The sequence below is a fragment of the Mustela erminea genome, chromosome 11, assembly GCF_009829155.1.
Source record: "Mustela erminea isolate mMusErm1 chromosome 11, mMusErm1.Pri, whole genome shotgun sequence".
NCBI lineage: Eukaryota > Metazoa > Chordata > Mammalia > Carnivora > Mustelidae > Mustela > Mustela erminea.
The window spans coordinates 26,919,367-26,942,244 of NC_045624.1; the positions used below are offsets into that span (position 1 = coordinate 26,919,367).

At 37.6% G+C, this 22,878-nt stretch overlaps 1 protein-coding gene across 4 annotated transcripts; it reads right to left on the bottom strand.

Moving 5' to 3' along the window:
• Window positions 1-3,673: 3,673 nt before the first annotated feature.
• Window positions 3,674-20,942, bottom strand: SPAM1 (sperm adhesion molecule 1). 4 transcript variants are annotated; one of them, XM_032304125.1, is made up of 5 exons: window positions 20,897-20,942; window positions 20,683-20,814; window positions 11,017-12,166; window positions 10,258-10,347; window positions 3,674-4,280 (listed from the first exon to the last, which is right to left on the bottom strand). In XM_032304125.1, exons 3-5 carry the CDS (start codon window positions 12,046-12,048, stop codon window positions 3,819-3,821), a joined length of 1,584 nt encoding a protein of 527 aa, XP_032160016.1. In that variant the 5' UTR covers window positions 12,049-12,166; window positions 20,683-20,814; window positions 20,897-20,942; the 3' UTR covers window positions 3,674-3,818. The 4 variants fall into 4 exon arrangements, with proteins under 4 accessions (XP_032160016.1, XP_032160017.1, XP_032160015.1 ...); XM_032304126.1 differs by having other exon boundaries at window positions 20,689-20,915; XM_032304124.1 differs by having other exon boundaries at window positions 20,683-20,915.
• Window positions 20,943-22,878: the final 1,936 nt, after the last annotated feature.

The window sequence follows — 22,878 nt, forward strand, 5'->3', positions numbered from 1 at the left end:
ACCAGAGGAAAGTGGTGGGGAGCATTCCGAAAGTCAAAAATAATTTCAAGTAAAACATTTCAAAATGAATATTTGCCAGCAAAGGAAAAAAAAATGCATTCACTCATGGTAGCTACCCAGCTGAATTAGGAGTTTATCAAATTCACTTTCAATCAATAGCAATTATACTCAATAGTCATTGCAACATTTTTTCAACTTTTTTGAGCACCTACTTTGTGCCAAGATTTGCGCTATGTCATAGAATCCCAAGCACATATTTGTGCCTTCACTGAGCTTATCTGGGAGTGTGGTGGAAAGGATATAAGCCAGAAATCACTCTCCATTGTTGTATGAAGTTACATGGCAAGTAAATGTCCTCAGAGTCCTCAAATATCTAGTCACAGAATATGTACCTGATTTTCCTCTTGCTTGGGAGGAGGTCAGACACCATCTAAAGTCACTATTATTTTGCCAGCAGCCAATTTATAGAAGAGTTTAAAAAATTAGTATCTTTCACTATACTTCAATACCAAATAAAGGTCAGCATTTTGGAAATATTTCTTCTTTTGTGAACTTTTACTCTTCATTTTGTTCTATGCACTCCTACGGGCTATCATTTTCCTATTAGTCACTTTTGTGTCAGCATAATGTTTGCTATATTAAGAATCCAACAATTAATTTTCCTGAATGCATGTATTTATCCAAAGTTCGCTGCCAAGAGCTTTTTTTAAACTGTCTCATGTCTTTATCTCCATTCAGTAAGTGCCCTGACATGATTACTAATGATCTCTTAGTAAACATCTGCTTTCTTCCGACAATATTGAATATCTATATCATAAACTCAAAAGTCTACTTTCTATCTATACTCCTTTCAAATTCACTTTCAAAAATAAAAGCCAGTATCTTCTTTTATACCTTTGGAACTGAGATCTCTGCTATACCAGGGAGATAGATTTTGTATGACACTTGAAAAGTTTAGGGATGCAGTCTGTATCTAACAAATGAATTCCATATCTTTTGAAGCTAAATTGCTCAATTCCTTTAGTACATTGTGTTAACAGGATAAAACTGTGTTTCCTATAGCCCTTCATTTTTCACAATTTCTGTATATGCCACATTCTGTGGACAGTTTGGGATGATATATTTATCATTTCTATCAGTGTGCAGGCTTCTGAAGAGCAGGGGTATCAAATTATTCTCTTTGTGTCTCAGATACAAACATGATCCCTGGTGGAAATACTGGATCTAAGTGGAAATCCACGTTTGCTTCTGTAAACCTGATCACATGAAAGATGTGTATTATGTAAATTTTTCCTGCCAACTCTCTTTTTTTTATTTAGTGGTCTCTTTCCCTAACTGGGTTCATGGCCAAATCTGCCATGGCAGAAATCTACCGTTTTGACATTGCACCCAAGGACAGCAATACAGGTATCTCCCCACACCCAATAAAAACATATCCATCTCCTTCCTCCTAGAAACTTCTACAGAGTTACTTCTGTGGCCAGATGCTTTCCATGTATTATATTAATCAATCCTCTCAAGAACCCTAAAAGGTATGTATCATTGCCATTATATGGAACGGAAGGTTAACTCTCTTAAGCTTGTGTAGCTACTAGTCGCTGGAGGCTGGGATTTGCCCTTATAACTGTCCAACTGCAGAATCCATGCCTTTTCCAGTTTGTCTTGCAGCCTCCATTCTTTCCAAGTCCTAGTCACCTGACAGCCATTTATGTATTCTAAGTAAACTAAACTGGTCCACATACAGTATCCTTGCCAGATCATTATCAAATTGTCTCTTCTCATGGCTTACTTATGAAAACTGGTTTTGGCACAGGATTGTAATTGGAGCAGAGAATAAAGGACAGAGCTAAGGAAAAGGGCAGCCTTGATCCAAGAGGATCCAGACAGTGAAAAGTGGCCATGACAACTGCCATACTTAAAATCTTTAGTGGCTCCCCCTTGGCTTTTATTTGTTTAATAAATAATTAGCGGGCTCCCGCTAAGTCCCAGATACTGTTCATCACATTGTGGCTATAGCAGCAAGTCAAATAGACCAAAAAACTTGCCCTCATGATGCTTACATCATAGGGAGGTGGCAGGGAGTAAAGAGAGAGAAATGTGTCCTGGCGTGATAGGTACACATGGGCAAACACGGCAGATCAAGAAGTTTGGGAGTGTCTTCCTTATAAACACCAAACTTCTTAGTGTGGTGGACAAAAGATTTCACCCATTTGGCCCATCTGTTGCATACCATGGTCAAAACCACACTCAATGGTCAATCTTCCTGAAGTTCCTGTCTTGTGTCTCCACACTAACTGCCTTTCAGTCTTCTTGAGCAGTAGACACATCCTCTTTCATGACAGCCTTGAAATTTTCTGACACCTCCAAATTCTTATTTGTATGCCAGAGCATGCCAGACTTCTCTAATAGCATTTATATCACAGACTATGTTGTTATTTTCCACTTTCAAATATTTATCTTCTTCAGATGTATAACAAACTCCCTGAGGCAAGACCATGCTACTTCACCTTGAATCTGAGACACTGAATACTGAGCCTGGCAGAGAGTAAATGCTCAATAAATACTTCATGAAAGATGTGAATGGATGCTCAGATGAAATAAGGCCATTTAAGTACACAGAATTGTCAAAGACCAAGAGTGAAAGGAAACGGGGCTGTTTTTTGTATTTATTCTGAATACCTATTAAACCATGTACAGAGTTGACAGGATAATCACTTTTTAAAGGTTACCTTTTTATAACATAACTTGAAGAAATTATCAAGATGAAATACCTAAAATCCATAGTTATATGCTCAAGGCAGACAGGGTACACTTGGGATATTACATTTTAAAAGATAAGGTTTATTACCATAATAATTTCTTGACATTTTTATTGCAAATTACAAACTACTTGGAAAGACATTCATTTGCAGTAAATTAGCATTATTTAAATCTTTAATTTTTTAAAAAAAATATATGTTATTTATTTGACAGAGAGAGAGATCATAAGTAGGCAGAGAGGCAGGCAGAGGGAGAGGGAGAAGCAGGCTCCCCACTGAGCAGAGAGCCCAATGCAGTGCTCAATGCCAGGACCCTGAGATCATGACCTGAGCCAAAGGCAGAGGCTTAACCCGCTGAGCCACCTAGGCGCCCCTAAATCTTTACTTTTATCAGAAGAACACTAGGCCTCTAAGTGTATAGACCTTACAATCAGTTTTTGATAAATTGAACCAAGAATATAGCAGATACCTGTTAGTTCTTGTATATACACATCATGGTATGTGAGATATTTGCTATAGGCTCATGGCAATTAGAAAATACAAAGTTGGATATCCTCTCACAAAACAAATTCTATGAAATATTAATAATTAACATTCTACTCTGATTTTCAAAAGCAAAATGTAGTATCAATGGATACTACTACAGTAACACTGCCCTGACCACAATTTTGAAAATTGAAAGGGCTAGCCAACATCCTTTGTTCATCAATTAATAATGATCTCTGGTTCAATTTGATTGCAAAAAAGCAATCTTTGCTCAAAAAAAAATACTATCTTGCCCATAAGTTTTGATGAACTTTTCAAATATAAATCTTTAAGTGTATAGGAACTGTCATTTGCCTAGTAAGTAAGCTAGCTAAACTGTTGTATATAGATGTGTAAAGGATATTAAAGCAATGTATGTAGGCAGAAAATTTAATAAACACTGAACTTATACTTGAATGGGTTGTTTTATTGTTTCTTATTTTGAATATGTACACTTTGAGAGCCTACTCGAGGGTTTTTGGAGTCCTCTTCTGCTATCTGGCTTTGACGCACCTACTAAGATCTTTCGCAGGATCATGGAGACCCTGTGGCAGGTGGCATGGCAGATAAGATACTACTCGAAGTGGCAGATTTCTCCTTCCAGCTAGAAGGCTGACCACCGGGTCCTGAGTTGAGAAAGGTGTCTATACAAACATCTCCAGGCACACATACTTTAATAGTATGGACTTCAGACATATCAACTCTCTCCATACAATGGACATTGGCATAACAAGCGCAGTGAAAGTTTTGGGAAAATTGTTGTAGATCTTCAAGTGTGGGTACCCCATGTACTGTGTATTTTCCATTACTCTCAAGTTGAATAACAAAATTATCTGGGTTCAGGTGAAGATAGTCACTTGAATTCCAGTGTTTCCTTACACACACTCCTTGGTCCTGGCAGAGCGCTTGACTGCACATTTTGGCTGCGAGGGTGACATTGATTATGTAAGGATTCAGTGTATTCTTCATGTAGTTGTCTAGCTCTGTGCAAGATTGCTGTAAAATTATAAGAAGGTTAGAATATTAAGGGACAAGTTAGCTCATCTGTGAATTAATTCACTATGATAGGCGGTTTCTAAGGAAGCAAGATAAAACAAGACCCAACAAGAGGTAGGAAGTAGTTTACCATTTTTACCTTATCAAACAAGATTATTCCAACTGTTTTGTAACATTTGTAAGTAAGTTTCACATGCCATTTGATTTAACTGAATAATTGACCAGTTAAACCTTAACTTCAGCCTACCCTTGGACTTCTTCAGTAATTCCTAAAATAGGGCAGGATGGTAGAGCAGTTACAGAATGGTCTCTGGGGCCCATCTTCCCAGATTGGTCACAGTTCCATGAATGACTAGCTCTGTGACCTTGGAAATCTTGCAAGTTTTCTAAGTCTTAGTGTCCTATCTGGGTGACCTTGGGCAAATCAGTTAACCCCGTTATGCTTCAGCTTCATCGTTTGTAAAATAAGGATTGTTATAGCACTTACCTCCTAGGGTTGTTGTGAAGATGACAAGATACAATGTATATAAAAGTGCTTAGAATTAAGATCCAGCATATCATTGGTTAGCCCTCATGAAATTATAAATAAAATTAATAAGAATCATCTTTGTGAGGACAAGTTTAAACAGCATGAGGAAGATTTCTCAACTGCTAGCTCAAAACAACTAAACAGGTTCAACTGAGTATACTTTATGTTAAATGTTATGTATAGTTCAAGTTATGGGTGAATTATGACAGCTCTTTTACAAATACACTTATTTGGCAGAGCACGAGTGATGAGTAAGTAAAATGATTCATCTTGAGACTGATGCATTCTAAAACTGGGATGCTGTCTTTTCAAAAACATGGAAGATAGTCACTTGCTTTCTTTCATAATCTATAGTTCCACTGAGAAAGCTGGCCATGCTAGTTCTCCAGCAGACCAAAGGAAATGGTGGTGGTAGATCAGAAGGCAAGTCAAGGAATCTTGGAAGCTTCCACTTGACTCTATCTCGTTATATGCCTTGAGATGATGCCAGCAATGGTAGGAAGAATAGGGCTTTCCAAGAATGTCCATATTCTAATGCCCTGGAACCTGTGACCTTGTTACCTTGCATGGCAAAAGGAACGTTATACATAAGATTACAGAGAAGAATGTAGTCCTTGAGATGGAGAGATTATCCCAGGTTATCTGGATGGACTCAATTTAATCACATGAGTCCTTTAAAAATGTAGAAACTTTTCCAGCTTAGATTTAAAAAAAAAAAAAAAATGAGATGGAAGAAAGAGAACAAATTAAAGATCAAGGAGACTCAACCCAGCATGGCTGGCTTTGAAGATAGAGGAGAGAGCCAAGAGCTGGAGAGTGCCGTGAACTCTAGAAGCTGGAAATAACCCTTAGCCATCATAGCCAGCCAGAAAATAGACATCTGATTGCTACAGCCATGAGGAAATGAATTCTATCAACAACCCAAATGAGCAAGTAAGGGTCCTCCCTTGGACAGGAATGCAACCCTATCAACATCTTGATTTGAGTCCGTTAAGATCCATGCTGGACTTCTGAACTACAAAGTATAAGATAATAATTCTCTCTTGTTTAAACTAAGTGTGTTGTCATTATTATAGCAGCAGTAGAAAACCTCTTCTTAATCCTAGTTTTGCATGGTGTCTAGAATAAAATTCAACTTCGCCTGACTTATATACAACCTGATGTGAGGTAATTCTTCCTTACTCTTCAGTACCACTCCCTTACCTACTCTGCCTTAAGCATGCTAGTTGTTTCATAAGAATGGCAGGTTTATTTCAAACTGCACTTACTTCTTCCCTCTGCTTGGAATGCTCTTTCCTCTAATTTTTTTTTTAAGATTTTATTTATTTACTTGACAGAGATCACAAGTAGGCAGAGAGGCAGGCAGAGAGAAAGGAAGGGAAGCAGGCCTCCGGCTGAGCAGAGAGCCCGATGCGGCGCTCGATGCCAGGACCCTGGGATCACGACCTGAGCTGAAGGCAGAGGCTTTAACCCACTGAGCCACCCAGGCGTCCCTCTTTCCTCTAATTTTTAACACGGTCACTTTATCGCGCCATTCAGATTGCAGCTTTAATTAAACCTCAGACACCTTTCCTATCTACTTTCTCACATCTGTTTTAATTCTCTGTATATTACTTATCACATCAAATATTTTTCTTATTTGTGTATTGTTTCTATCCCTCCAACGTTAATATCCGCTGCCTGAGTGCTGAGACTTCGTCAGTGTTCTTCAATACTGTATCCCCAGGGGCCAAGATATATGAGAATTGATACGAAGTTCAGATGACAGTCTGGGTGACAAGAGCTGGGCAAAAAGAGGAGTGAAGGATAAGAATGGTTTGAGAATCGTTAGCCCACACAAGATGTAGTCTTTGGAAGGATCTGAAACTGGCTTTCTAAAAGATAAGGTCTGGTTTATAGCATTTGTCAATATCCATGGTATAAGTGCATCTGCTGTGGCCAGTTTTAAGCTATCAACCTGCTATCACTGAGTGATTGGAAATCAAGCCCCTGTTGGGGTAATATGGTGTGGAGAAGCACATCATTACGTACTATTTCCACTTATGCAGATATAATAGATGTCAAGTTCCTCAAGAGTATAGATAATAGTAAAGTGAAGTATATAACTGATACATTTTAAGTATTTATTACTTCTTTTTTTTTAGGTTTTATTTATTTATTTGACAGAGCACAAGCAGGGGAAGCAAGAAAGGGAGAAAGAGGCCCTTCACTGAGCAGGGAGCCCGACGCGGGGCTCAATCCCAGCACCTGAGCCAAAGGCTGCTGCTTAACAGACTGAGCCACCCAGGTGCCCCGAGTATGTATTGCTTTGGTTTTAACACTACTTACTTCATTCTAAGTTTTTGTAATTTAATTTTTAATAATGGTTGTGTTAACAGCCAGTTCACAAAATTTCTAAATATTTAATAATCAGGTCTCGTGAGCTGGGACCAGTAGAAGTTGGCTGTCATACCACTGGATCTAATAACAAGGAATGGAAGGAAATAGCTTGCTTACATTTGATAACAATTGTTTTAAGTCAATTTCAATCATTAAACCTGCAGGTACGAGTTTCTCAAGTTGTCAGTGAATCAGAAAAATAAGATGAGTAATCCATGATTCTGCTGGCTACAAATGACATAGAAAAAAGGGGAAGTAATTATAGAACTAACGTTCAAAATCATCATGTGGGAAAAGTAGCAGAAATACATAAAACAGAGATCACAGGGGGCAATTTCAAGGCAGTGTCATTAGGTAGGAAATTGAAGAACTGTCTGTGTATGAAAAATGCTGAAGATGCTCTGAGAGTCATGGTAGAAGAATGTAAATCTAACATTAAAGTGCAATAATAAGAGAAAAAAACTAGGTGTGACTTATAATAATATGTCATGCCGTACTACTAATTGGAGAAAGCCTGATTCACTCCTCATCAGAGTAAGGGTGGAGTTCTCAGTTCTTTAAAAAAAAAAAAAAAAAAAAAAAGAAGGCATGTAGTATGGGGAATATTTATAAATGATTCCATCAGATAATTTATAAGACCCTTGAGAAAGGTGTTTACAGATTTGAGATACAGTGAATGAAAATTAAGAATATATTTAGGAGAATTAGAATTTTTTTAATGATTTTCTGACATGGAAGATTTTGCACCAGGGACATACACCTTTCTCCATACTTTTATTTTATATTATTTCTCCTTATTGGTGATCAAGCCAGAGACAATAGAGTTCTACCAAAAAGTAGAAGGGCTCAGATGACCTTGAAAGAATCTCATAATGGGAACTACTGTTAGGTACTTTTGTAAATGAATTAATAATATAGTGAGGCTGTCTGAAGGACAAGAGACAAAAGGTCTCTTCTGGTCTTAGATTGCTGTATAAAGTCTCTTCTCTATAGGTCCTAAGAGAAGTCTCCCTGGCCATGAGCTCTATGAGATATTCTCTGTGGCGCCTAAGTCTCTCATATTTCCACATCTATTAGAGAAAGAAAAGTTGAGCTCCAGTTCAGCGGTGTCCACGTGATAGCTTTACTCTTGAGTCAAGAGGATTGAAGAGGTTGGGAAGACAGATCTGACACAGAAAAATAGACAAGGATGAAAATACAGGAAGAGAGAAAAGGATTAGGTGGTAATAGTTAAAGGCCTTTTGAACTGAAGAAACTGCATTAGGAGAAAAATGAAAAGAAGTCACCCATACAGAAAAAAATGGACATTTTTTCCCTAATAAAACAAGTTTTACTCAAAATTTTACTTAAAATAGACAACAGTAAATATAACTTGTGGAAAATAAGGAAGTATTCCTTTTCCTCTCCCTTAGAGAAGGTTTGAACAATTTAGTAATATTTTGAAAAAAGTAATTCCCAATTGCTTATGCACCTCTTCCCCACTTCCGGCTCCTTTGTCTTCCTCCCCGCCCAGCCCCCACCAAACCATTCCTCCTTAAGTCTCTCCCATCTCAGAGGCCAATTCCTTCAAACCAGAAGCCTTCGAGTAATCTTAACCACTTCTCTTATCCCTCCTACTCATCCAGTCCCTCAGTCCAACCTCTCAGTTCTACTGTTGGGTTATATTCAAACCACACGCCAGCACCTGTGGTCCAGGCCATCAACAGCTTCCTCTCACTGTTCCCGCTCTTGCCAGTCCACCGTGGATCCTCAGCTCAGCTAAGTAAGAAATGTTGGTCAGAGACTGCAGCTCTTCTGCTCAAGTCTCTTCATGGCCTTCCATATCAGAGACAAAGCCCCATGGTGGCCTGCGAAGCCCTCCATAAGACCCTCTGTCTTCTCGCTTATCACAAGTCTTCCTTGCTCCCTGCACACCGGTCACACTGACCTCCTCTGTCTGTCTTTGACGAGCACATTCCAGCCGGAAGGCTCTTGCACTCACTCACCATCCCCGCTTGGTGTCTTAGAGACTTGGTGCCTGGTGTTCATCAGGTCTCTGCTCCAACAGCACCTCGTCAGAGAGGCCTTCTGTGACTGCCCCATCTTAAGTACCACCATTTTATCTCTCTTTATCCTGCCTACACTGCTTCATTGCTCTTTATTGCTCTCTATTGCTCTCTATTGCTATCACTACCTGACATATCTTATCTGCATAAGTTACATTTCCACTTGTAAGGATGCAGCTTCATGGTGAAGGGACTTCTCTTCATTCAGTTCAAAATTCATTCAAATCCCTTCAAAAATTCATTTTTAGCACCTAGGATTATCTGGCACTTAATCACAGGAGATGTTCAATAAACCAAGAGTCAGCACACGTTTTCTGTATAGACGCAGACAGTAAATATTTCAGGGTGACTGCCATAACTATTCAGATTATTTCTTTGTACTGCAAAAGCAGCCATAGACATCTAAACTAAGAAACATGCCTGTATTCCACTAAATAAAACTTAACCAGTAGACACTAAAATTTAAATATTACCTAATTTTCACCTAGTATAAATGCTATTCTTTGGGAGTTTTTCCCCATCCATTTAAAAGGAGAAAATTCATTCTTGGCCCCTGGCCGTCATTTGCTGACCCGTGTAATAAACTGCCATTGAATGACTAAATGAATAAGCAAAAGAAGTGCTTAATAAACAGTAATTGAATGAATGAATGAATTGACTATTATTTCATTGACTACTTCATGGGTTTTTTGAGAGGAGACCTATCACAGTACAATACAAAAAGCCAAACACCATGTCAGAAAACTGAGTTTGTAGTCCTCTTTTTGCTACTTGCTAGCCATATAGCCTAGAGAATTTTGGTCAGTTTCACTGAATTTCTGTTTCCTTGCTGGAAAAGAGGTACAATTTTTTCTGCCTTATAACATAACCACACAAATGAAGGACAGCTTGATGCAACCAGTATTAACTGAGCACATACTACTATGTGCCAAGCATAGTACTTACTTTTATTATTCAGTACAACCATCCTCAAAAACATTAAAAGTAGAAATCTTTTCGTCTATTTCCTGTCAATTCAACTTACCACATTTTGGCTTATATTGAGGCTTCCCCACATTACCATTCCAGAAGCACCTAGAGAAACTGTTTCACCGATTGTGTTCACAAGGTCCTCCTGGTGAATGTGACAGAAAGAGTTAACAGAAATAAAATAGAAATGCTATGCATAAGACAGTAACACCAAAGCTAAGAATTCTGACAACAATAATAATTCAAATATTTCCCCACTATTTCTGTTGCCACCACATCCTTACTATAACAAATATACAGATTTTTCTGTTATTATTTTAATTACTTCTATTGACAAACCCCATGAAAGGGAAAAAAGGGAACTGAGTTAATACATTGACTGTGCTACCTAGTTTTTTCATTGTTGCTAAGATATTATATGATCACATTTAAAAGAAATATATTCTTGAGATGCCTGGGTGGCCCAGTCGGTTAAACTGCTCTCTTCAGCTCAGGTCATGATCCTGGGGTCCTGGGATTGAGTCCCTCATCAGGCTCCTTACACAGTGGGGGACCTGCTTCTCCCTCTGTCTGCCTCTCTCTCTGCTGTGCATGCGTGCTCTATCTCGCTCTCTCAAGTGAATAAATGAAATCTTAAATAAATAAACAAATGAAATATACTCTTATTTTGCATTCACATAAAAATGGAGTATTATCTGTGTGCCTATTTGTAAAGGATGTTAAAAGCCAAATCTCACTCCCTTCAAAAATGATGTTGAATTCCACTAAACACCTTTTGTGGTTGCTAGTTCATGGGTCTCACACCTTGACTTACCTGAGAAAAATATTTCAAATCTATGTCAGCAAAAACTGGACGGGTATATACAAAAACTGGAAGTGGATGTTTAACACTGTGTACTGCAGAAAGCCGAATGGCTTCCAAAACACGATTGCGGACATAGAGAGCAGCTTTTAAATTAGATTGGAATTTGCCACTCAAATAAATGGATGGGAAAAGGGCCGTGCTTTCCTTCCATAACCAGTCGAGTCTATCGTTTCTCTTCTTTTCTATATCAGGGCAACTTCCATTGTAATCGGTTTCTCTAAAACCATTGTAACAATCAGGAAAAAGATAAAAGCCCCATAAATAATTTGGCCGAAGGTCTTTCACCAGTTTTAAGGTCGTTTCCATGAAACACCTTCCTGCGCTTTCAAAATCTTCTTTGGCTTTCTTGGTGGCCTCTGTGTCATTAAGTTCTGCATGTTGTTGGTGAACCAACTCAATAGAAAGGTTCTTGTAAATATCTTTAGGTTTCCAGTTTCTTATCCAGATAGGCCTCCAGTTTTCCCAGTCAATGACACCCAGGCCCGTCGTGTCTACGTCTATGTAATGGTCAATATCTTTCCTGACTTTCGCCAAGTGCTTTATCATGTTTCCAGTCTGGGGGATTTCTCCATTCATACCTTTGCCAGTCTTGTCATCTATGTAAGGATAGTAGCCAAGTCTGCTATTATAAAATATTGTAATATTTTGTCCCTTGGCAGTTTTTCGAGGGCTTCCTACTAGAGAGAAAAGGTTCAGATCTAGATGCACGTTAAAATTTATAGCACACCCTTCACTTGGGATATTCCAGACCCAGAGGAAAGATATGTTTGGAATAAAAGGGGGTGCTCTGTACTCCTGAGTCGAGCAACATATAATAAGAAGGAGGGTGAGCGCGGCTTGCGTGAGTCCACTGGATCCCACAGAACTCCTAAAGAGGATACGCTGGAACCTGAGCACACCCATTGCAAAGACGAATGACTGAAAATTTTCTCCCAGGCACTTCGGCTTGTCCGATCTTTCAAAAATGCAAGATCTGAGCATAGAAGAGAGGTAGTGGAATGAAGCCACTTTGATGGATAAAGAGGTATAATGATCACACGACGTTTAAATGTTATTCTTCTTGCTTCATATTTTAAGAATGTTTTGCAAGTTGCTTCATCTATAAATGGAAGAAAATAAATAGAGAATACATGGTTAATGTTACGTTTCTGTATCAAGACTGTCAACTTTACCAAGTTCTCAACTTGAAGGGTAGGAGTTTAATTCTGTTCTAGAAACTGGAGAACTCCTGTTTGAATCAATAAAATTACATTCTCTTCTGCATGATACAAATCCTGTAATAGCTAACATTTGTCTCATCTTTCCAAATCATTACTGCGCCTACAGGGAGACGAATGTACCTGTTTTTCCTTTTGCCTTCCCACTTGTGTAGAATGCTATGCCAAGCATTGCCTTAGCAAAGCCTTGTTAAATAGCATTTCGGTTGAATCTCTCATTTTTGTTTGTTATTTCTTGAAAGACCACCTTATAGTGGCATGCCAAGAATTGAAAAAAACCTCTCATAAAATTATGAGATTTCATCTTACTTTTTTAAGGGGGGCAAGTAGGGGAGGAGGCAAAATTCACTTCTCCCAGAAGTAGTGTATCAAAAATGTGCTAGAAACTATTGAGTCAACCAAAATCTCCTACTGAGGAACAAGTTGAAGTGTTATTTGGAATAGTGCTCCATCATATCTCAAAGTGAACTGAGTAAAAGATTAAGTAAAAGATGCGCTATATTTGTAGATATCTGTGTGTCTATATGTATATAGACACACATACCTACACACACAAAATTTATGTATAGATATAAAAATAGGTAATTTTTTTTATGAAACGACATATCTCTTCTTTATACATTTTTGGACAAAGCCTGGGGTCACAGAATTGGGGACAGACACAGGTTAGTATCTAGAAATGCATCTCTTTAGAAGATCTACTAGAGACTTTACACAAGAATCTCATCTTCCAGGAGAACGTGGGTGACTCAACCAGTTGAGTGGCTGCCTTCCGCTCGGATCATAATCCCAGGGTCAAAATTTGAGGCTAGAATTTTGTTTGTCAGAACAGATTTGAAGCTCACCTTCTCCTTAGTGGGAAGAGGAAAATAACCATCCACTTTCTTACTGTTTATTCACTGGGTTCTTGTTTTACCTTTTTTTTTTTTTTTTAAGAGAGAGAAAGAGCACGCGTAGGCATGCAAATGTGGTAGGAGGCGCAGAGGGAGAGAGAGAGAATCCCAATCAGACTCCAGATGAGTGGAGCCCAACATGGGACTTGGGCTCTATCTCATGACCAAAAGATGATGGCCTGAGCCAAAATCATGAGTCAGACACTTACCTGACTGAGCCACCCAGGTGGCCCTCATGTCATGTTTTGAAGGAGTTGGTAGTTGGGATTTTTGAGGTAAGGAGAAGACAGTCACAGAAAAAGCCAAACAAAACAGCTAAATTTCTTGGTTCAATGCTAAGCTCTTCTTTTCTACAACAAATGCTTTCTTTCTAGGAAATCATAATTAACAGGTGTAGAAGTCAGTCACAGGACTGTCTTCAGAAACCACTCTTCTGATAGTCTTACTTCCTATAAGGAGTCTATGTATATATTATTTCAGTGGAATTAAGAACTGAATTTAGATAAAATTCTCTTACTGTTAAAATTGTTATAGATTTCTAATATAAATTATTATATTTATATAATATATAAATTATTATATTATATATTTATATTATATTATATTTATATAATATATAAATATACAGATATAGATTAAATATAAATATATAGATTTTTAATATAAATTATTATATTTATATAATATATAAATTATTATATATTATATATTATATCTATATACTATATAAATATACAGATTATACACAGATTAAATATAAATATATAGATTTTTAATATAAATTATTATATTTATATAATATATAAATTATATATTATATAATATATAAATATTATATAAATATATAATATATAAATTATATAAAGGTGAACATTCAGAAATGTGGACAAATAGTGATAAAGCCAAGATTATAACTTTGGTAAAAGCTCAGTGAAGACTGAAAGGAAGGACAGAGTGGAGAGTCCCAAGGTTTAAGGTGTCTTTCCAAAGCACCTCTGAGGTCCCCATTACCCTACTAACCCCCAGAACAAATGCACATGAGAAAAGTATTGTTACAATACTTAATCAAATAGCCCCAAGCCTCAGAATGCTGAAGATAACTTTAATGTATCTAAATTACCTCCGTAAATACTTCAGGAATCGTTCTTTAATATGAAAAATAAAAGGCAAAACTTCAAGTGAGCAGCTGGCCCCAAATTTACTGCCTTGGTAGCCCTTGTAAACTAATTACATTTGGTAGGCTGTGTATCATTTCTGAAGTACTGCTTGGTCTCTAATTTCTACTCAAAGGCTGACTTCTACCTCCAGTTACAAGTTATTCTCGATCTAAGCCAAGTTCTGAGCAAACTTAAGAGACCAGCATAATACCCCCAAGGCAGAAAAATCCATGTGCCATTTTCTTCTCTCTCTTTTTTTTTAAGATTTTATTTATTTATTTGACAGAGATCTCAAGGAGGCAGAGAGGCAGGCAGAGAGAGAGGAAGAAGCAGGCTCCCTGCTGAGCAGAGAGCCTGATGCAGGACTCCATCCCAGGACCCTGGGATCATGACCTGAGCCAAAGGCAGAGGCTTTAACCCACTGAGCCACCCAGGTGCCCTTGTTGTTGTTCTTTTTATGCGATAAAAGTTTTTCCTGTTCGGCCATGATATAAATAGAAGGTAATACATCTAAGAAGCTAGAAAACCACCACATGATTAAACATGAATTCTAAATACTGAAGCCTTAAGCAAATTATATTGATAAGGTATAAAAGAACTAATATTTCATCTTTTGAAAATGCAAGATAGTTCAATAGCAAGAGTGTTTAATTGAAAATAAAAAAGTAATTCATCTAAATCTTAGAAGGAAATTCCTTTGGAAAGACAGTAAAGATGCCTATAATAACATTCTGTGTCCATAATGTCTTTGTAGACCCGAGAGTCCTTATAACAGAAGGTACATAATATATCCTTAATTGTAGGATTAGGTGGTTGTTCGAATTTCCAAGCCACTTACTTGATATTCAGTAGATACATATATGAGTTAATTATTTAACTAAATGAATAAGTTTTATATACTTTGAATTTCAGTAAACTCAAAATTACAGCCAAGGTGATACCTTAAAATGAAGGTGTTCAAACAGAAATCAAAACAAATCACCAGGAATCCACAGAGCTGTCAAAGGAAAAGCAGTGGGGATAGAACTGGACTCAGTTCCCAAAAGCAATAAGAGAATTTGGGACTTTATAGCCAAAGAGCAAAGTGAGGGGAGAGGGGTGTCTGTGGATGGAAAATTAACTAAGAGGGAACATCAAGGGTGAGGGGAGACTTTGGCTAACCTGACCTAACAGTCAGGCCAGGGTGATCAGGCAAAACCAGGGGGGATAGTAGAAGATAGGAAACCTAATCAGATATCCAAGATGACCAGGTAGGGAGGATGGGAATTCTTACTAAACTGACTTAACAGGATTCTTGCTAGAACTAAATTCTACAAGGAAGAATACAGAAGCCCAGCGTCTGAGGCTTAGTCAGAAAGAGTTCAATGAGCCTGATTAGCGTGGTCAGTAGGGGATGTTTTGTCAGTCCCCACTGTGGTACATGCTGGGTGAGTTCATCGTTTAATTAAGTAAATGAACTTCCTGTACTCTGAATTCCAGTAAACTCAAAATTATGGCTCAGGGTACCACTTTAAGATGAAAATGTTCAAATAAAAAATGAACTATAAGCATCCAGAAGCCACAGAGTTCAAACATTACTCAGAAGACAATTATGTCTTCTATAGCTTTGCGTGAAGCACTGTCACACCCAGATACGACTGAAACTAAGTACTTGAATAATTGAATCAAGTCTCTAAAATTCTAGAGGCTAGTTGAAAACACAGTAGCTTCACTAGGCATCCCCTCTGCAATGCATTTGTCAAGCCTCAGAGGGAGCTTAGTGATGCCTGACTTACAGCCAACCCAACATCCCACCACCAAAAACCTGGGGCCAGTCCTAGTTCTTCTGTAATTACAGTGTCTCAGCTGCCTTGCACAAATAGGCAAAAAGCCTTAGTATCACTGACGTCAAAGTTTAGGAGGAACAAGCGCCTCCGTGATAACCAGTGCCTTGGGCAATGACGGTCACAAAGGTATACCAGCTTTCATATGGGCTATGAATTTACAATTGGTCTTCTGTTAGCAATAACTAATATTTCTCTTTCCTTGACCAGTCAGGTGACTTTTGGGTTTTGTTTCTCCGAATTTTCAAAGTCATAGTAACTAAATCTGCATGTGGGATTATAGCAAAGATCCCAATGGCCACTATAGTCTAATTCAGACAGAAAACACCTGTTTGCTCATAAATGTCCTGTTTCAAAGGCAGTAGGGACCCAATTGCATCCAATGTGATTAAACACATTTGCCAATGCTGAAGGTAAATACCATGGAAGAAAAACATATGAGCTCAGTTTCAAAAGATAATACAACAGATGTTTTCCTTCTTATCAATTTATTCGGTGCCTGTAGAGATACCAGGCTACTCAATGCTGCACATAGGATGCAGATGGTTTTTTTCTTCTTAGGAATGAGGACTGGTTCAAAAATCTTGTCAATGTTCTAAATAATTTAATATTTATTTTCCTAAAAATGCATGTTCCACAGTCCACCTTAAGAATGCACATTTTGTGAAAGCAAAACTATGACTGAACTCTCAAGCAAGTAGTTGTCCTCCCCACCTATTCATCTCTTTCTCCACTTTTTTTTTTTAAAGATTTTATTTATTTATTAGACAGAGATCTCAAATAAGCGGAGAGGCAGGCAGAGAGAGAGAGGAAGAAGCAGACTCCCTGCTGAGCCGAGAACCCAATGTGGGGCCAGATCCCAGCACCCCGGGACCATGCCTGAGCCAAAGGTAAAGGCTTTAACCCACTGAGCCACCCAGGAGCCCCTCTTTCTCCACTTCTGAGGAACGTGTGGCAACTCAGTTTAGTCTAGCTTTTGGCCAGGATGTAAAGTAAAATAAAACTCAAATCTTTCATTAGCCATATGAAAGTCCCTCTTTCTTTCAGGAAGAAGAGTTTTGTGGTGACAGATGCCTGTGGACTATATGAATTCCATATGAGAATTATATCTGTTTCATTCCAGTGGGATCCTGCCTTGCACATCTTGTATAAATCTTTGCCCTGAATCTGTAAAAATCTGTAAAAATCTGTTCTGAGCCTAGAGATAGATCTCTCAATGACTGCTCCCACTGTGTAGCCTTTCCAGACACATCTGATTATTGAAGTATTCATTTCTGATTGCCACCAAGGCGAATTTAAATGTGTCAAGACTGTCATAAAAATTGTATTTATTTCTTAGTACCAGTCGTAGTTTGTGTTCCCATTTGAAATAAGTCTATCTTTCTTCACTAAACTGTGAACTCACTACTGTGTCCCCAATTCCCTGTACTATGCCTGGTACACAGTAGAAGGTCCATAAGTACTTAATTGTATGGATGAATGAGTGAATCTATCAGTTAATTCTTTGATCAGATTACTTTTTCCTTTCCCCAGTTTCACTAAATTATTTTTCATTTCCTACCATTCTCCCAAAGCACAAGTTCACCTATTGGTTAAAATACAATTTATTATATCTGAAACATTAACAAGATAAGGAGTTAAGAGAGTTGAAGAAGTAACAGTAGGTAGCTACTTTGACCTTGCATTGTGGTATGGAAAGTAAGATTTATCTTAGTGATTATAATTAGCAGGGATTTTTAAGATTACTAATTCAAATCTAACCTGTTCTCTCAGGACAGTCCCTAACTGCCACCATTCTTTCCAGTTGATGGTGTGTTATAGCTCAAGATCAAAACAACTGTGCCATAGAGCATAGTTAGTAACATTTATTGGAGTCTCCCTTTACAAAGACTCTTCTCTCCTCTTCATACATCTACTTTTTTTTGTTGTTTGATTTTTACATCTATATATATACATCTACTTTTAATTTTTTTCTTCCTATCTTAACTGAGTCCTACCTGCCAATGGGACCTGAAGGCTGATGGGACCTTTAACCCACAGTTAAAGGGATTAAGGAGCCCAGACCAAAAAAGATTGAGATGTTATTTCCATTTTTAGTTATATCATGCAAGAACTGGAAGATTCAATTACTCAATCTTTAGGTATTAACTTTTTAAAAATATATTGGTGATACCCCGATCAGTCTCACACTGAGGGATGGATGCTGGGATGATGTGTGAAATGATACCTATGAAGTATTTTTTACAAGAAGCTATGCAAATCTGGAGTGCAGTATTGTTACCCCTGGACTACCTATATTATGAAATCTTGCTTATTATGGTTCATTTGCATTTCCTCCAAACCATAAGAAAGACAACTGTAGTAAGGTATGGAGATAGTGGTTTTTGACGTACAGCAACCAGAGAAGTCAATATATGTAATTAGAATAAGGATATCTCTAGAAAAATTTAGGGGTTGTGAATTCCTAGTCCAAGAAGGCCAAAGAAGTGTTTACTGGGGATGCTGAGATTTTTAGATGCTACAGAGAAGTTTGGGGGTTATATCGGACTCTAATTTCTTTAAAGAGCATGGTCAGTGAAAAAGGCAAAAGGGAAGAGAACGAGTCATAGCTGCAAAATTTTATTCAAATTGTACAAACTCAGTAAAAAATTGTATTTCTTTGCAATTAAATTGCCCCCTTACTTCACCTAGAGGTTGGGAGGTTGCTGCTGTTTGGCCCCGACAGAGATCACATGCTTCCAGCTCAAGGAAATAGAAGAGTTCGGATAATGCTTCCACACTGAGATCACCTCTGGTCTAAATGTAATTACAAAGAGCATTGCAGAGCAAGGGCTAACCATTGCCTAAGCATTTTAGGGGCATCTTAGGCAAAAATGGAGAGGAGTTGTGAGCACGATTATCCAATCCAAGAAAGTGATGTTGGGGAGGCCTATTTCTAGAATTTTTTCTCCAAAGTTCAGTCCACCAACTATTAGCGGGCCATACAACTGATTTAATTGGTGGTAATGACCATTTAAAAAAAAAAAAAAAGAAGTGAAATTGACTCTGATAGAGTGGAACGGTTAGATTAGGAGAGAACAGGGCAGAACAGAATTGGAAGCGTGAGAATACCATCATCACATGCAGTCAGAAAATTACTTTATGGACCTTTTCTGTCTGTTTTATGCTTCTAAGTGTGTGCACTGGGTCACAACGTAAAAAAAAATTTTTTTTTTTTAAACTGAGGAACAAATGGATCAAGCCACTCTGATAGCAAAAGTTCTGGAGTCTGACGTACCTGGGTTTTGAGTACTGAGAACAGGCCCTTTCTTATTTGGTGGTCTCCACAGAATTCTCAAACCTCATTCATTTAATTTCTTCGCAACCAGAATAGAATTCTGATCTGTCTGAAGATTCTTTAATGTCTGTAAATGACTGAACTACTATAAAGGCTCCCACGTGCATATAAAAATATTAAAGTTTGTATGTTTTTCTCCCTTTAATCTGTCTTTTGTCAGTTCAACTCACAGGCTCCAGGTGCAGAATCTAACAGGGTAAAGGCAAGTTCTTTTTTCTCCCATACACCTGATCCAGAGTAAATACCAAATAAACGTAAGTTGTTCCTGTTATTATTAATAATATTATCCCTTGCCTCCACCCCCTTGTATGAAAGGCAGGGAAAAGCATGACAAAAGTAGACAAAATCCAAGACTATTTCATGATTCATAGACCTGGTAGCATTAAAGCTTCCCTAGGAAATTAAAAAAAAAAATTTTTTTTTTACTCTAAATATATGAGCGTTCTGGAATTGTTCTGGTAGAAGTGAGATAGTCAACTAATTCATACCACCATGGAGCCAGATCTGATGGCCTTCATCAGCAATGGCATTCTTCAGCTCACAGCATGGTCTTCATGAATCAGACTCTATCAGCAGATCAGACTGGCTCTAGCTTTCGTGTGCCTTGCATTAATTCAGTTATGACTGCTTCTTCACATCTTATGGAGGAGTCCACTAAGAAAGCAACCTTTTCAAGCTCAGACTTCAAACTCTTCACTCAGCCCGATGGAAATATTTCTCTAACTTATCAAATGTGATTTATCTGGACAGTTTTCAGCCTTGATATTGGATTAGGGGAATAAGTAAGTAGCATATAAATAAGTGATATTTAAAATGAATAGTAACAAAAATTATTAATATAGAATTCAGATATCTCTACAGTGTTTGGCGATTATTTATCAGTTTGGCTGAACGAACTGGCTCTGCTTCCATTTCACAAAAGAGGAGGAAGAGCCGTTACCAAAACTCAAAGAAGCAATAGTTAACAAAATTATTTCTCGGTATCAAATTTCCTTTGGCTGTTAGCATGTTTATTACCTGTACAAGATACGAGTACTCATTCATAATCATTACTGTTGTTGTTATTAAAATAAACAATACATCTAACACATCATACATATCAAAATGTGGGACAAATGCTATCCAAAAAGAAAAATTAGCTACAAAGTCAACCTTCTGATGCCATTATAAAGATCCATTAGTACTTACAGTTACCTCTGCTCCTCTGTGCTAGTCCATAAAAACCTTAGCACATTTACCCTTGTCAATGAGAAGAGCCGGCAGTTGGACTTGTGTCTTCACCAAGAACGGAGGAGAACAGAAGGACCCTGTGATTCTCACCTGAGACAAGGAAAACAGGAACTCAGAGTGTGGACGGGATCTGGCTTATTTATGATGGGATGGGAGTGTCCCTAAGACTCACCTACTGGGAGACGGCTCAAGGAAAAAAAGGAATTCTGAGAGAATGGGGAAATCAGAATTTCTGCAGCAGAAATTCTGCTTTAGAATTTTTGAAGAGTTTGGACCAACTATGAAGTTGGGGGATGGACCAAGTTTGAGGGTGGGGGTTGGCGACAATTTCTTTATAAGACCCACAATTTTTCTAGAAACAAACAAACAAACAAACAAGCGCAAAACAGAATAGACAGATGATAAGATAACTTCAAAGATTTAAAAAGAAACTTCCAAGGCACGTGTTCACTTGTCAACGTAATTATAGGGTAGTGAGTCTCTCGAGGTTGAATCTAATTAGTACTTTAGTTACTTAATGAATGTTTATAATTTTGAGAAAAAAATATTGTTTTTATTCAGTTGTGTATGGTTCATTTGCTTTTAATTCTTAACATGCAATGGCTATAGTTTTAAAAATCCAAGATATAGGTAATATTTATTGGTCACCTAAACTGCTTTAAACAAATGTGCAATGTTTATTACATTTTAAATGCTAATGTGAGTACAGAAAGCCTTTCATTAAAATGTCATTGAAAGAGTGTTTACATGAAAGCAGCAGTTTCAACCAATCTTTAAAATCAGACAATCAACAACTAATTAGCAAGTCATCTAAGAGTTTTCAGTTAACAATTAGTTATGATATTTGAACGTCTCCTTAACACTCTGGGGTAAGAATTATCATCTGCATTTTCTAAATGAGGAAGTAAGCATTAGCAAAAACCAAGTAACTTGCCCGCCAACCCGGTTCTAGCTAATTCTGAAATCTTGCTCTTCACAACGTCCTCTACTGGACAGGTCACTATCATTACAGATATGAAAATACAAAACAGGATATTTTCTGAGAAGGAAGACTGAGTATTTTAATTGTCTAGGACAGCATGTAGATAAGGACATATTGCCACTGGCATAAATTAATCATCATACTTTGCTATTAGAATCAAGTCACTGGAGAAAAAAGGAATGAAAGCCCTATCTAAATATCTTCAGAGGTGTGCAGTTAGACCACATTTGCAGTGTGCCTGCCTGCTTTTGGTTTCAATAACTTTAACAGAATGCTTACCCTTTCTATTAGTTTTTTGGTGCAACTCTTGCTTTTTGTTCATTTACTCCAAATGATTAGGTATTAATGTGGCAATCGTGTTTTATGTTTTGACTTCATTTATTCAGTTTTGAACAGGAAAATGGAAATGCTGTATTCATAGTTACTAACTTTGCACATCACAGGACCAAAGAAGCTAGCATAAGAAGTCCTTTAAACTAAAAGTCCAACCTTTACCAAATTAGAAGTAAATTTGCATTATTTATTTATTATTTTATTATATTATTTTATTTTTATTATATTTTATTATTATTATTTTATTTCCTGGTTAATGCTTATTACCTTCTAACTTTGCCAACAGTGATAAACAAGCACAGCCTTGTCATGTAACTTTCTCGGAAAAATACAGTGTTGGGCGTGGGAAGTCCTCCCCTATCAGCACCAAGCCTACACTTTTGTCATATATTTGAGGAAACAGAGGACAAAGGGCACTGGCTTGAGTCTAGCCTCAGTCCCAACTCTGAGAAGAGAGTTGAATAGTCACTAACATTTTAATTTTCTTCCTTTCCTTCCCTCCCTTTCCCTTCTTCCCTTCTCTCTCTCAGACACTGTACAATATTAACACGTTTCTTCCCAATAATAATCCTAAGTAGGCACAAATGTTGTCCCTGTTTTACAGATGCTACTCAACTTTTTTTTTTTCCCCCCACCTCAGGCAAGCAAGTTTCAGTTGAATCCCTTAACTTCAGATTTCAGAACCATATTGACTCAATTGCCAAAGTCCTAGAGGGTGGTAGCTCAGCAGTTCAGATGAGGAAAATAAACCAGTTGCTGTGAGGCCAGGTGGGTTCTTCAGTTCAAGAGATCTGTTTCATCAAAAAGCTAACTTGGGTCATATGTGAGATGTTTCTGGC

Excerpts from the sequence above, each read along its gene's own strand:
- SPAM1 (XM_032304125.1), bottom strand. The coding sequence starts at position 12,048 with ATGCTCAGATCTTGCATTTTTGAAAGATCGGACAAGCCGAAGTGCCTG. Across the intron at positions 10,348-11,016 it reads ATTTGAAATATTTTTCTCAG|GAGGACCTTGTGAACACAAT; the intron begins GTAAGTCAAGGT and ends CACATTCACCAG. Across the intron at positions 4,281-10,257 it reads TCAATATAAGCCAAAATGTG|CAATCTTGCACAGAGCTAGA; the intron begins GTAAGTTGAATT and ends ATAATTTTACAG.